The sequence below is a fragment of the Mustelus asterias genome, chromosome 7 (assembly GCF_964213995.1).
Source record: "Mustelus asterias chromosome 7, sMusAst1.hap1.1, whole genome shotgun sequence".
NCBI lineage: Eukaryota > Metazoa > Chordata > Chondrichthyes > Carcharhiniformes > Triakidae > Mustelus > Mustelus asterias.
Genome location: NC_135807.1, coordinates 2,290,847 through 2,304,271, shown reverse-complemented (window position 1 = coordinate 2,304,271; position 13,425 = coordinate 2,290,847). Strand labels below are relative to the sequence as shown.

Here is a 13,425-nt window from a genome sequence, read left to right as displayed (position 1 = left end):
CCTCCACCTTCCTGCCTCTCTCCCTAACTCTCCCGCCTGCTGCTTCCCTCCCTGAATCTCCCACTCGCTCCATCTCTCCTCGAGACTCCCGCTCACTGCTTCCCAGCCTGACCCTCCCCCTTTGCCACATCCCTGTCCCACACCAGTCTGCCTTTGGAACCCACTCCAGACTTCCTCAGCGTTTACTCTCTCAGCCTGTCTCAACTCTCCTGGAGGCAATGGAGCTGTTCAGCCCCATCTGGGTGTGTGGGTGGTCACACTACATATCTGGGAGTTTGCCTCCTCCAAGCTTCTTCTGAATCCTTAACACTGTCTTAGTGTGTCACCGTGAGGAGGCACAGCAGAGCCCCTGAGGATGGAGAGGCTGCGTACTAACAGGGTGAGACTTCTGGCTCTCCTTTTCACATTGCCGTTATATACGAAGCAACCTCACATAAAGGAAGCAGACACTCCAGCCACACGCCGGGTGCATCACATTGAGCTGCTGGGCACACCGGTACCGTGAAATTACAGCAGTCACTAATAAATCCAATCAGGAAGTTGTGAGAAACTTCTTTACTCAAGGAGTGGTGAGAATGTGGAACTTGCTCCCACAAGGAGCGACTGAGGCTAACATGAAAGATGCATTCAAGCACAAATTAGACTTGTAGAGTTGGATGATCAGCTATGATCATAATGAATGGCGGAGCGGGCTCAAAGGGCTGAGTGGCCTCCTCCTGCTGCTATTTTCCAAGTTTCTATGTAATGAGGGACAAAGGAACAGGATAAACACACACATATATATATAAACCTGTTGGGTGAAATGAGCTGTTCTCCTGATTGATGTTGAGTTGCTGCTGAGGACCTCAGGAGAAGTTTTCCTAACCAGGTTCAAACATGTGAATGAGAAAATCGGCCCGTCCACAATCTAAAAGGTGCTGACGATACAGAAAGAGGTGAATTTAAACTCTCAAAACCTACCACTGTACTGGGATTCCTGTGACTTGACCAGCTGGTATGGGGAGCATTCTGTGGGGAGAGATTTCTGTCACAATAACTATGGGGTAGCACAGTGGTTAACACTGTTCGATTCCCGGCCTCGGGTCACTGTCGGTGTGGAGTTTGCACGTTCTCCCCGTGCCTGCGTGGGTTTCCTTCGGGTGCTCTGGTTTCCTCTAGAGGAAGGTGGTGTGGGTTAGGTGGATTGGCCATGGTAAATTGCCCCTTGGTGTCAGGGGGACTGGAAAGGTAAATGCATGGGGTCACGGGGATAGGGCCTGGTTGGGATTGTTGTCGGTGCAGACTCAAGGGGCCGAATGGCCTCCTTCTGCACTGTATGATTCTGTAATGAGGAAAGCAATTCAGTTTCTCTTCATCCATCTATCCAGGGAGAAGCCACTTCCCTGCATTATCGATGACATGACTCCGGGGTTTTGCCTCTCTTCCTCGATCTTATTGCACATGAAGCTAAGACACCTTTCACTGGTCTGAACCTGCGCTCCTCGGTTCTCCAATTGTCCTGGGAAGGGATTTCAATGGCAGTTAGAAGACAGGAACAGACCATTCCACTCAATCAGTCCTTCTGCCTGTGGAGCCTGAAACAGACTATCCTAATCACAGTTACCCGCGCTGTACTCAAATCATTTAACTTCATCTGAACTTGAATACTTGTCCTCTGGATAATAAACCTCCTCCCAATACAAACAGTTTCTCCAAAACGTGTATGCATGAGTGAATGGAATGTGTACACGTGCACACATTTGATTCTGTACTCCAGTATAGTCACAAAAATACAATACACACTTCGTAGACGCAAGTATAATTTACAGAGAAAAGTTGAACATTGGAAGAGCAGGTCTCACACAACTCAACAACCTCTCAGCATGCAGATAAGTCATCATTAGCGGAAGACAATGACCAGCTCTGCAAGCCATCTAGCTGTGGGTTATCCAGTGACAGACCTGTCCCCATGGTTTTACAGTGCACCAAGTTCTCTGCAGGAACACCTCCATTGCACAGCTACAGGATCTAGAATTGTACAAGGATGTGGAAAAGATTGAAAGGGTGCAGAGGAGATTTACAAGGATGTTGCCTTGATTGAGTGGCATGCCTTATGAGGATAGGCTGAGGGAGCTCGATCTTTTCTCCTTGGAGAGACATAGGATGAGAGGAGACCTAATAGAGGTATATAAGATGTTGAGAGGCATAGATCGGGTGGACTCTCAGAGGCTTTTTCCCAGGGTGGAAATGTCTGCTACGAGAGGACACAGGTTTAAGGTGCTGTGGGGGTAGGTACAGGGGAAATGTTAGGGGGAAGTTTTTCACACAGAGGGTGGTGGGCGAGTGGAATCGGCTGCCGTCAGTGGTGGTGGAGGCAAACCCAATAGGGTCTTTTAAGAGACTCCTGGATGAGTACATGGGACTTAATAGGATGGAGGGTTATAGGTAGGCCTAAAAGGTAGGGATATGTTCGGCACAACTTGTGGGGCCGAAGGGCCTGTTTTGTGCTGTAGTTTTTCTATGTTTCTAACTTTTACAGTTCCAGTGGACAGTATAAGGCAATCTCTCTCTCTCCACACCCATTCCACCATAATTAAATCTCAGTTCCAAATGCTTTGCTGTCAGAACTACCATGGGTGGTGGATAAATCATTGGGCCCAAAGTCTCTTTCCCTCTCAGCTGATTCTTTCCATCTTCTGTTTGAATGGAGGTGTTCCAAGATGCACAGATGCCTGGACTCCAAACTGCTTCTTCTCCGTGGCTTTCTCTCCTGCTTCTTCACTCGATGGACTCCTCACTGGTTTGTCTGCGGACCAGTTCTGCATACAGTCCTCCCCTTCTCAGCAGCTCAGCATGCGTCCCCACCTGTGACAACAAGAGGTGTTCATCATAAAGGGACACAGAGAGAGCCGCATTTGACATTGCTGTGAAACCCCTCGCTATCTGACAGGAAGCAGAGAGTCGGAATAAATGGGTGCTTTTCTGGTTGGCGGATGGTAACTACTGGCGTGCCGCAGGGATCGGTACTGGGGCCTCAACTATTTACCATTTATATAGACGATCTGGAGGAGGGGACTGAGTGTAGGGTAACAACGTTTGCAGACGACACAAAGATAAGTGGAAAAGTGAATCGTGTGGAGGGTGTCGAAGGTCTGCAGAGAGATTTGGACAGACTGAGTGAGTGGGCGAGGATCTGGCAGATGGAGTATAACGTTGACAAATGCGAGGTTATTCACTTTGGAAGAAATAATAGCAAATTGGATTATTATCTAAATGGAAAGAAATTACAACATGCTGCTGTGCAGAGGGACCTGGGGGTCCTTGGGCATGAGACGCAAAAACCCAGTCTGCAGGTGCAACAGGTGATCAAGAAGGCAAATGGGATGTTGGCCTATATCGCAAGGGGGATAGAATATAAAAGCAGAGATGTCTTGCTGCATCTGTACAGGGCATTGGTGAGGCCGCAGCTGGAATACTGTGTGCAGTATTGGTCCCCTCATTTGCGGAAGGATATATTGGCCTTGGAGGGAGTGCAGAGAAGGTTCACCAGGTTGATACCAGAGATGAGGGGTGTTGATTATGAGGAGAGACTGAGCAGATTGGGTTTGTACTTGTTGGAATTTAGAAGGCGGAGGGGGGATCTTATAGAGACCTATAAGATAATGAAGGGGCTGGATAGGGTAGAGGTGGAGAGATTCTTTCCACTTAGAAAGGAAACTAGAACTAGAGGGCACAGCCTCAAAATAAAGGGGGGTCAGTTTAGGACAGAGTTGAGGAGGAACTTCTTCTTTCAGAGGATAGTGAATCTCTGGAATTCTCTGCCCACTGAGGTGGTGGAGGCTACCTCGTTGAATATGTTTAAATCACGGATAGATGGATTCCTGATCGGTAAGGGAATTAAGGGTTATGGGGATCAGGCGGGTAAGTGGTACTGATCCACGTCAGATCAGCCATGATCTTATTGAATGGCGGGGCAGGCTCGAGGGGCTAGATGGCCTACTCCTGCTCCTATTTCTTATGGTCTTAAGACCCAGAGCATCTCTAATGCAATCAACCAATTGAAGAGCAGTCACGGCTCTTGATTCGGCAAATGCAACAGCCAGCAAATCCTGGTTGAGAATAACATCCAGGTTATAAATATGGAGCAAACCCCTTCAGTGTGGGCCAGTGTTCCTCCTCCAATTGAGCAGTATCCTAATCCCCTGTCCCTGAAACCCTTCACCCTCCTTTCCCTAACCCTCCCCATCTCCCCTGCTGCTAAATGTTGACATGGCCTCTGCTTCAATCACTGACTCCAAGGCCAAATTTTACTGCCCCACCCGCCACGGGAATCAGAGCGGGCGAGGGGCGGAACATAGAAATGTCCCTTGACCTTGGGTGGGATTTTATGGTTTCTGGATGAGTGAGGCCGTAAACGGCCCCCCCCCCCTCCCCCCCAAGAGTAAATTCCACAGCCTCACAATCTCATGAGAAACAGTTTCTCTAACCCTCTATCCTAAATCTCCCTGGTTTCATCATGTGTCCATGTCCAGTATAATTAATTGCTTAGTCTTATAATTAATCTTATATCCATGTCACCACACTGGGACCAGTGCTTCTGGTGAGTTGTGTAATTTGGGCAATACTGTGTGCAGTATTGGTCCCCTTATATGAGGAAGGATATATTGGCATTGGAGGGAGTGCAGAGAAGGTTCACCAGGTTGATACTGGAGATGAGGGGTTTGGATTATGAGAAGAGGCTGAGGAGATTGGGTTTGTACTCGTTGGAGTTTAGAAGGATGAGGGGGGATCTTATGGAGACTTATAAGATAATGCGGGGGCTGGATAGGGTGGAGGCGGAGAGATTCTTTCCACTTAGTAAGGAAGTTAAAACTAGAGGACACAGCCTCAAAATAAAGGGGGGTCGGTTTAAGACAGAGTTGAGGAGGAACTTCTTCTCCCAGAGGGTGGTGAATCTCTGGAATTCTCTGCCCACTGAGGTGGTGGAGGCTACCTCGCTGAATATGTTTAAAGCGCGGATGGATGGATTCCTGATCGGTAAGGGAATTAAGGGTTATGGGGATCAGGCGGGTAAGTGGTACTGATCCACGTCAGACCAGCCATGATCTTATTGAATGGCAGGGCAGGCTCGAGGGGCTAGATGGCCTACTCCTGCTCCTATTTCTTATGTTCTTATGAAGGAAGATGTGATCGAGGGGATAGACAAGAGAGCAAGGTAGCAATCAGAAAAATAATAATGAGAGTGGTGGGAAGAAACTGAGTGTACAAACTGTGTCAGCAGATGAAGTTAGAGGTTACAAAAATAATAAAAAGCCCTGAGTGCCATATGTAGCTGGATACAGCCTCAATTCTTAATTCCAGGTATTTTTTTTATTGAATTCAAATTCCACCATCTGCCGTGGCAGAATTTGAATCCTGGCGCCTGGAACATTAGCTGAGTTTCTGGATTAATAGTCTAGCGATAATACCACTGGGCCATCGCCTCCCCATCGCCTTCCTCTCTCACTCGAGTGCCCCCACGTTGACACCATTCACCTCAGTGCCCTTCTCTGGTTTTGTATTCTGCAACGGGATGGCCGATTGTGTCAAAAGTACCCCTGATGACTGAGACCATTTTTAATGTAGTCTCCACGGGGCTCAAGCCCCTCGCTGCAATATACACAGTTTGCCAGGAATGGGTTTGTCAGTTCCTGTGCTAACACGCGGCTAGTAACAGACTGACAGTGAGAGCGGAGTCGCAAACTTTACTTACTTCCTTCACGTGGCCATTAGCGAGGACACAGATGACATCGGCTGACTTGATTGTACTCAACCTGTGTGCAATGACCAGCACTGTACGTCCTTTCTGTATATGGTCTAGTGCATCCTGTACTACTCTCTCCGATTCCGCATCCAGCGCACTTGTGGCTTCATCCAGGATCAGGATGCAGGGATTTTTAATCAGGGCACGGGCAATGGCGATTCGCTGCTTCTGTCCCCCAGAGAGAGCCACTCCCCGCTCACCTAGCCAGGAAATGAGGCCATTAATAAACACATTTACCCACTTCTCCATTTAATGATGATTCTGTAATTCCCTCTCCCTTCCATCACTTTTAAACTGTCAATGTTAATGCTTTGAGTAGTGTGTCCTGTGTGTGTGATAATTTGAGGTGTACACTGAAAAGAGAGACAAGTCACCAAGATGTTTTTCTTGCACTTATCAGGACAAATACAAGAACACCAAATTTCATCTGATCACAATATTTTATACCACACGAGAAAGGGGTGCTGATTGGTTGGCTGAGATTGCCAAGGTGAAAGCAACATGGAACTTTAGAGTCCCAAGCATTAAGGGCGAGACTTCATCATGTTCCTTTTCTTTGCAGAGAATGGGTCACTGTGTATGAATGTATACCACCTCTAGCCATAGTAAAGGAGCCACAAACTCAACTGATTATATTAAATTGGCGGTTAGTATATCTAATAGCACAGTCAGGGTTATTCAGAAGTTGCTGCCCAATTGTGGAATCACATCTTTTGTTTTGGGCTTTGCAAGCTCGGATTGGCTGAGTGTGCTCTGTACCCTGCCTATCACAGACAACAGACTGCTTGATTCAATCGGCCAATCACTAAGATGTACGGTCTATGTACCTGGCATTGCACCAGCAATGAAACTCTTACATAATGTTGTTTGATTACATGGTAGGCAGAATATTGTGTGGTTTGAGGTATGTCCCATTTGTGTGTGTGTTTCTTAAGTTCATTTATGGGATGTGGCCGTCACTGGCGAGGTCAGCATTTACTGCCGATCCCTAATTGTCCTAGAGAGGGTGGTAGTGATCTGTCTGATTGAACTGCTGCAGTCTCTCAGGTGTAGGTGCACCCACAGTGCTGTTTGGATTTTGACTCAGTGACAGTGAAGGAATAGTGATAGATTTCCAAATCAGGATGGTGAGTGGCTCAGAGGAGAACTTCCAGGTGGTGGTGTTCCCAGGTATTTGCTCCCTTGCCCTGCTAGGTGGTAGAGGGCGCAGGTTTGGAAGGCACTTGCCTAAGTAGCCTTAGTGAGTTGCTGCAGTGCATCTTGCACATGATATGCATTGCTATCACTCTTCTTCAGTGATGCAGGGGGCAATAAATGTTTGTGGATGTGCTGCCAATCAAGGGGCTGCTTTGTCCTGCAACATGTCAAGTTTCTTGAGCGTTGTTAGAGCTGTACTCATCCAGGAATGTTGAAAGTATTCCATCATACTCCTGACTTGTGCCTTATAAATGATGAGCAGGCTTTGTAGAGTCAGGAAGTGAGTTACTTGCCACAGGATTCCCAGCCTCTGACCTGCTCTAGTAGCTACAGTATTTATATGGCTGGTCCAGTTCAGTGTCTGGTCAATGGTAACTCCCAGGATGTTGATAGTGGGGGATTCAGTGATGGTAATGCCATTGAGTGTCAAGGGGTGATGGTTAGATTCTCTTTTGTTGGTGATGGTCATTGCCTGGCACTTGTGTGGCGAAAATGTGACTTGTCACTTGTCAGGCCAAGCCTGGATATTGTCCAGGTCTTGCTGCATTCGAATATGGACTGCTTCAGATGAAAATGGGGATGAACATTGCACATCGCCACTCTGACCTTAAGACGGAAGGAAGGTGATTGATGAAGCAGCTGAAGATTGTTGGGCCGAGGACACTACAGAGGGACTCCTGCAGAGATGTCCTGGAGCTGAGATGACTGACCTCCAACCATCACAACCATCTTCCTATGTACCAGGTATAATTCCAACCAGTGGAGAGCTTTCCCTCAAAACCCATAACTCCAGTTTTGCTTGTGCTCCTTGATGCCACACTTGGTCGAATGCTGCCTTGATATCAGTGTCAGTCATTCTCACCTCACCTCAGGAATCCAGCTCTTTTGTCCATGTTTAAATCAAGACTGCGTATGCGAGGGATTCTATGTGTGTGTGTGTGTGTGTGTGTGTGTGGGTTTGAGAGAGAGAGAGTGTGTGTATGTGTGTGTGGGTTTGAGAGAGAGAGTGTGTGTGTATGTGTGTGTGTGTGTCTGGGTTTGAGAGAGAAAGAGAGAGACACTGTGTGTGTGTATGTGTATAATATAGATACATATGCACGTGTGAGATGATTTGAGGTGTCCACAAATCCCTGAAGGTGGCCAGACAGGTTAATAGGATAGTTAAGAAGGCATACAGGACACTTGTCTTTATCAGTCATGGCACAGATTATAAGAGTAGGGAGGTTATGTTGTAGCTGTTCAAAACTTTGATGAGGCCACAGCTGGAGTACTGTGTGCAGTTCTGGTCGCCTCACTATAGGAAGGATGTGATTGCACTGGAAGGGGTACAGAGGAGATTCACCAGGGTGTTGCCTGGGATGGAACATTTGAGCTATAAGGATAGACTGGATAGGCTTGGATTGTTTTCTCTAGAGCAGAGGGGGTACCTGATTGAGGTGTATAAGATTGTGAGGGGTGGATAGGAAGCAGCTGTTCCCCTTAGGTGAAGGGTTAATAATGAGGGGGCAAAATTTGAAGGTGAGGGACAGGAGGTTTAGAGGGAATTTGAGGAAAGATATTTTCACCCAGAAGGCAATGGGAGTCTGAAATGCGCTGCCTGGGAGGGTGGTAGAGGCGGGAAACCTCACAACCTTAAAAAGGTATGTGGATGAACACTTGAAATGTCATAACATTCTCGGCTATGGGCCAAGTGCTGGAAATTGGAATTAGTGTAGATTTAGTGCAGTTTTGTCGGTGTAGACTCGATGGGCCAAAAGGCCTCTTCCGCACCGTAAGACTCTGATTGGATGAGATGTGTACCCCATGTGTGCGCTTGCATGCGTGTTTCATGATTTGAAGTTGTGACAGAATGTCATTTGAGTACAAAGTGTTCAAATAAACCTTTTCTCCAATGTAAATGTTTACTGGCATCACTTCAGGGTTCTGAGCATGTGCGGGTTTTGGCAGGCCTTTCAGTCTGCGTTATGGTGTTCTAGAAGTAAGATCTGTTTTACTAGTGCTCCTGTTTTCATAGTTATTACTGTTCTGCTGAGTTACTATTAAACTTTGTTCCTGATTTATGTAAAGATCACTTTTTAAACAATGCATTCAATTACCTTGTGGTGTCAAGTTACTACAGGAAGTGTGTTCTCTTTGTGTGTTTGATGATTTGAGGTGTATTCTTTGCTTTTGTTTTTTATGTGGGTGAACCGTCCGCAGCATGTTTAAGATGCACCACCAGACATACCCACAATGGTCATGTATCCATTTGGAAAGGACTGGATGAAGCCATCTGCATTTGCCTGTCGGGCTGCCTCGTAAATCTCCTCATCCGAGGCATCTGGCTTTCCAAATCGAATATTCTCCTTGATGGTAGTACCAAAAAGCACAGGTTCCTGCAATTGACAGACATGACTGAGGGGGCATCAACCTCATGGCAAACATGAACAACGGCCCCACCTTGGAGTGGGACTCTGAACATTAACTGCGGCAGGAGATACAGGTACAGAAACTCCGCTACAAACACATCACCTCGGGAACAGATAGAGAGGAGAGGCTGATGGGAAGAGCAGAGAGTTACATCAAGGGAGGGAAACGTAAAGGTGAGAGAAGAGGTGGGAAGGAGGAAAGAGGGAGTAGAGGAGAGCTGGGGGAGGAAGGAGGTTGGTGCAGAGGAGAGAAGAAGGAGTACAGGGAGTAATGGGGAAGTACTAACCTGGCTAATGTATCCAATAACGTGACTGCGCAGCCATTGTGGATCCAAGGTCCTAATGTCGTATCCATCTAAGGAGATAACTCCGCTGTCTGGGTCATAGAACCTTTCCAGCAGGGATGCTATTGTCGACTTGCCTTCAAATCATTTTAGTCACACGTCAGGAAACAGTTTAAAAGCAGATCTCCCATCCTCCTCCACATGATCACTGCACACATTCAGAGAAGAGATACACCCATTCCTATCTCATATTATGCCAGAGGAGCCAGTAATACACGTCTTGGCCAATCTAACCTCCTGGTCTAGTTTCAATTGCCGGGAAGTATTTCAAGAAAACTTCCCACATTTTATTGGCCTAGACTGCTTTTTATCCATTCTTTCACCTCAGCAAGGAGTTCAAGACCTCATTGATGGCGGAGCAGCCTTGGGAGGGTTAGTCCTGCTCCAAATTCGTATTACATAGCTGCTGGTGATAAATATAAAATATCACAACTATACAGGGCAGGCCAACCAACCAGTCTTTTCCTGTCTGACTTTTTAAATCTTCATGTAACTCTTCTCCTTCAACTGGCTCCTACTGTCCTATGTATATCACTGTGAGACACCCATCAAACTGGCCCACACACACTGGTATCAGAGAGACATCAAACTGTACTCACCTGTCCCAGATTGTCCTACAACTGCCACCATTTTAGAGGCTGGTAGTGTGAGACTGAAGTTGTGCAGCACCACCTGACCAGGTCTGGTGGGGTAGCTAAAGAAAGAAAGATAAATGGTTGGATTTATTTTACAAAAGGGCCATGTAACTGTTGTTCATAACTGAGTGGAAAGCACTCTTACCTCTGAGGTAACAAATTTGGGATGGAGTCCCATGACCTCAAGCCGGCATCCCACCCATCGCCAATAACCTCTCATCCACTTACTTACCAACAATCTATCCAGCTCTGTTTTAAAAATGTTCAAAGAGTTCCAAAGACACACAACCCTCTGAGAGAAAGAAAACTTTGCCTCATCTCCATTTCAAATGGACAACCCCTTATTTTTAAACAGTGACTCCGAGTTCCTGTTCCTCCCAAAAGAGGAAACATCCTCTCCACATCCACCCTGTCAAGATCCCTCAGGGCCTTGTATATTTAAATCAAATAGCCTCTTACTCTTCAAAACTCCAATGAATACAAGTCTATCTTGTCCAACCTTTCCTCATAAGAGTAAAGTTAAAGTTTACTTATTTGTCACAAGTTGGTTTACATTAACACTGCAATGATATTACTGTGAAAATCCCCCAGTCGCCACACTCCGGCACCTATTCAGGCACACTGAGGGAGAATTTAGCATGGCCAATCCACCTAACCCGCACATCTTTGGACTGTGGGAGGAAACCGGAGCGCCCGGAGGAAACCCACGGACACAGGAAGAACGTGCAAACTCCACACACAGACAGTGACCCAAGCTGGGAATCGAACCTGGGTGCCTGGCGTTGTGAGGTAACGGTGCTAACCACTGTGCCACCGTGCCACCCCAACCTGCCCATTCCAGGTATTAGTCTATTAAACCGTCTCTGAACTGCTTTCAATGTATTTACTTCTTTACATCTTTACATAAACTGCCATAAATGTGGAACAAAGTAGCAATCTGACAGAGATCAGGGCTTGAAACGGTTAACTTTGGAATGAAAAATAGTACAGGAAGAGATGGGGGATTGGTGGCAGAGCACTAGTGGTTGGAGCAGCTGCCCTGGGAGTGTTTGATGGGGACAGTGTGGAGCAGTGATGGGCAACCTGGCCTAGTGAGTGGGTCGCATGAGTGGCTCTCCTTCATCGATCCACTGGAGCAAGCTGAGAGGGGTGTTTGAAAGCAGCAGTGCTGGTAAGAGATTAATTGGATTAATTGAATTGTTTATTTATTTAATTAGTCAGCTAGTGTGTGTATTTTTTTGGCCTTTACTTTAACAGCAGTTTTTCAAGTTTAAAGTGAAAACTAGAAGTGGGCAGCAAAGGAGTCTGGGAAGGGTTTTTATTTTAACTTTAAAAGTCAGTTACCTGGGAGGTTCCCCCTCATTGATCCACTGGAGCAAGCTGAGAGGGGTGTTTGAAAGCAGCAGTGCTGGTAAGAGATTAATTGGATTAATTGAATTGTTTATTTATTTAATTAGTCAGCCAGTGTGTGTATTTTTTTGGCCTTTACTTTAACAGCAGTTTTTCAAGTTTAAAGTGAAAACTAGAAGTGGGCAGCAAAGGAGTCTGGGAAGGGTTTTTATTTTAACTTTAAAAGTCAGTTACCTGGGAGGTTCCCCCTCATTGATCCACTGGAGCAAGCTGAGAGGGGTGTTTGAAAGCAGCAGTGCTGGTAAGAGATTAATTGGATTAATTGAATTGTTTATTTATTTAATTAGTCAGCCAGTGTGTGTATTTTTTTGGCCTTTACTTTAACAGCAGTTTTTCAAGTTTAAAGTGAAAACTAGAAGTGGGCAGCAAAGGAGTCTGGGAAGGGTTTTTTAAGCGCGTGAAGTATAAAAGGTAGGCTGCAGTATACAGCGGGCAGCGGAGTGTGTGGGAAGCAGAGTGTGAGCTATAAGACTTTGGCTCACAGGGCTTGAGTGTGTGGGAAGCAGAGCGTGAGCTATAAGACTTTGGCTCACAGGGCTTGAGTGTGTGGGAAGCAGAGTGTGAGCTATAAGACTTTGGCTCACAGGGCTTGAGTGTGTGGGAAGCAGAGTGTGAGCTATAAGACTTTGGCTCACAGGGCTTAGGCTGAAAGGGCGAGTAGGGGTGAGTTGAATTCATTTTTGCACTTTCTACCTGGTACTGGCAAGGTATCTAGAGGGGATGGGTGTGCAGGCAGTGCTATGTTCCTCTTGCACTATGTTTGAGGTGAGGGACGACGACAGTGTCCCTACTGATTACACCTGTGGGAAGTGCACCCATCTGCAGCTCCTCCAAAACCGTGTTAGGGAACTGGAGCTGGAGTTGGAGGAACTTAGGATCATCAGGGACGCAGAGATGGCCATAGACACAAGCTTTAGGAATACAGTTACTCCGAGGATTGAAAACAGATGGGTGACGGTGAGAGGGGCTGGGAGGAAGCAGTCCGTGCAGGGATCCCCGGTGGTCGTTCCCCTTAGCAACAAGTATTCCGCTTTGGATACGGTTGAGGGGGATGACATACCAGTGGGGAGCCGCAGTGAGAGGATCTCCAGCACTGTGTCCGTCTCTGTGGCTCGGGAGGGAAAGGGGGAGAGCGGGAGGGCGATAGTTATTGGGGACTCGTTAGTTAGAGGGATAGATAGGAGGTTCTGTGGCAGCAAAAGAGACTCACGGATGGTATGTTGCCTACCGGATGCCAAGGTCCGTGATGTCTCAGACCGTGTTTTCCAGATTCTGAAGGGGGAGGGGAAACAGTCACAAGTCGTGGTGCACATTGGTACCAATGACATAGGTAAGAGAAGGGACGGGGATTTAAAGCAGGAATTTCTGGAGCTGGGCTGGAAGCTGAGAGCCAAGACGAAACATGTGGTCATCTCTGGTACGTTGCCGGTACCACGTGATAGCGAGTTGAGGAACAGGGAGAGAGTGCAGTTAAATATGTGGTTGCAGGGATGGTGTAGGAGGGAGGGTTTCAGATACATGGATAATTGGAACACGTTCTGGGGAAGGTGGGACCTGTACAAACAGGACGGGGTGCACCTGAACCAGAGGGGCACCAATATCCTCGGAGGGAAATTTGTTACGGCTCTTCAGGGGGGTTTAAACTAATT

General features: G+C 46.9%; 1 protein-coding gene across 2 annotated transcripts in view; it reads right to left on the bottom strand.

Moving 5' to 3' along the window:
- Positions 1-1,677: 1,677 nt before the first annotated feature.
- abcb8 (ATP-binding cassette, sub-family B (MDR/TAP), member 8) overlaps positions 1,678-13,425 on the bottom strand; it is a 102,042-nt gene continuing 90,294 nt past the window's right edge. The window contains exons 13-17 of one of the 2 annotated variants that reach the window (XM_078215565.1): positions 10,331-10,425; positions 9,675-9,808; positions 9,207-9,354; positions 5,732-5,982; positions 1,678-2,844 (exon numbers count right to left, since the gene is read on the bottom strand). In XM_078215565.1, the coding sequence (XP_078071691.1) occupies positions 2,758-2,844; positions 5,732-5,982; positions 9,207-9,354; positions 9,675-9,808; positions 10,331-10,425 (715 nt within the window). In that variant the 3' untranslated portion in view covers positions 1,678-2,757. The remainder of the gene's footprint in view (positions 2,845-5,731; positions 5,983-9,206; positions 9,355-9,674; positions 9,809-10,330; positions 10,426-13,425) is intronic. The other variant, XM_078215564.1, reaches the window with a different exon arrangement.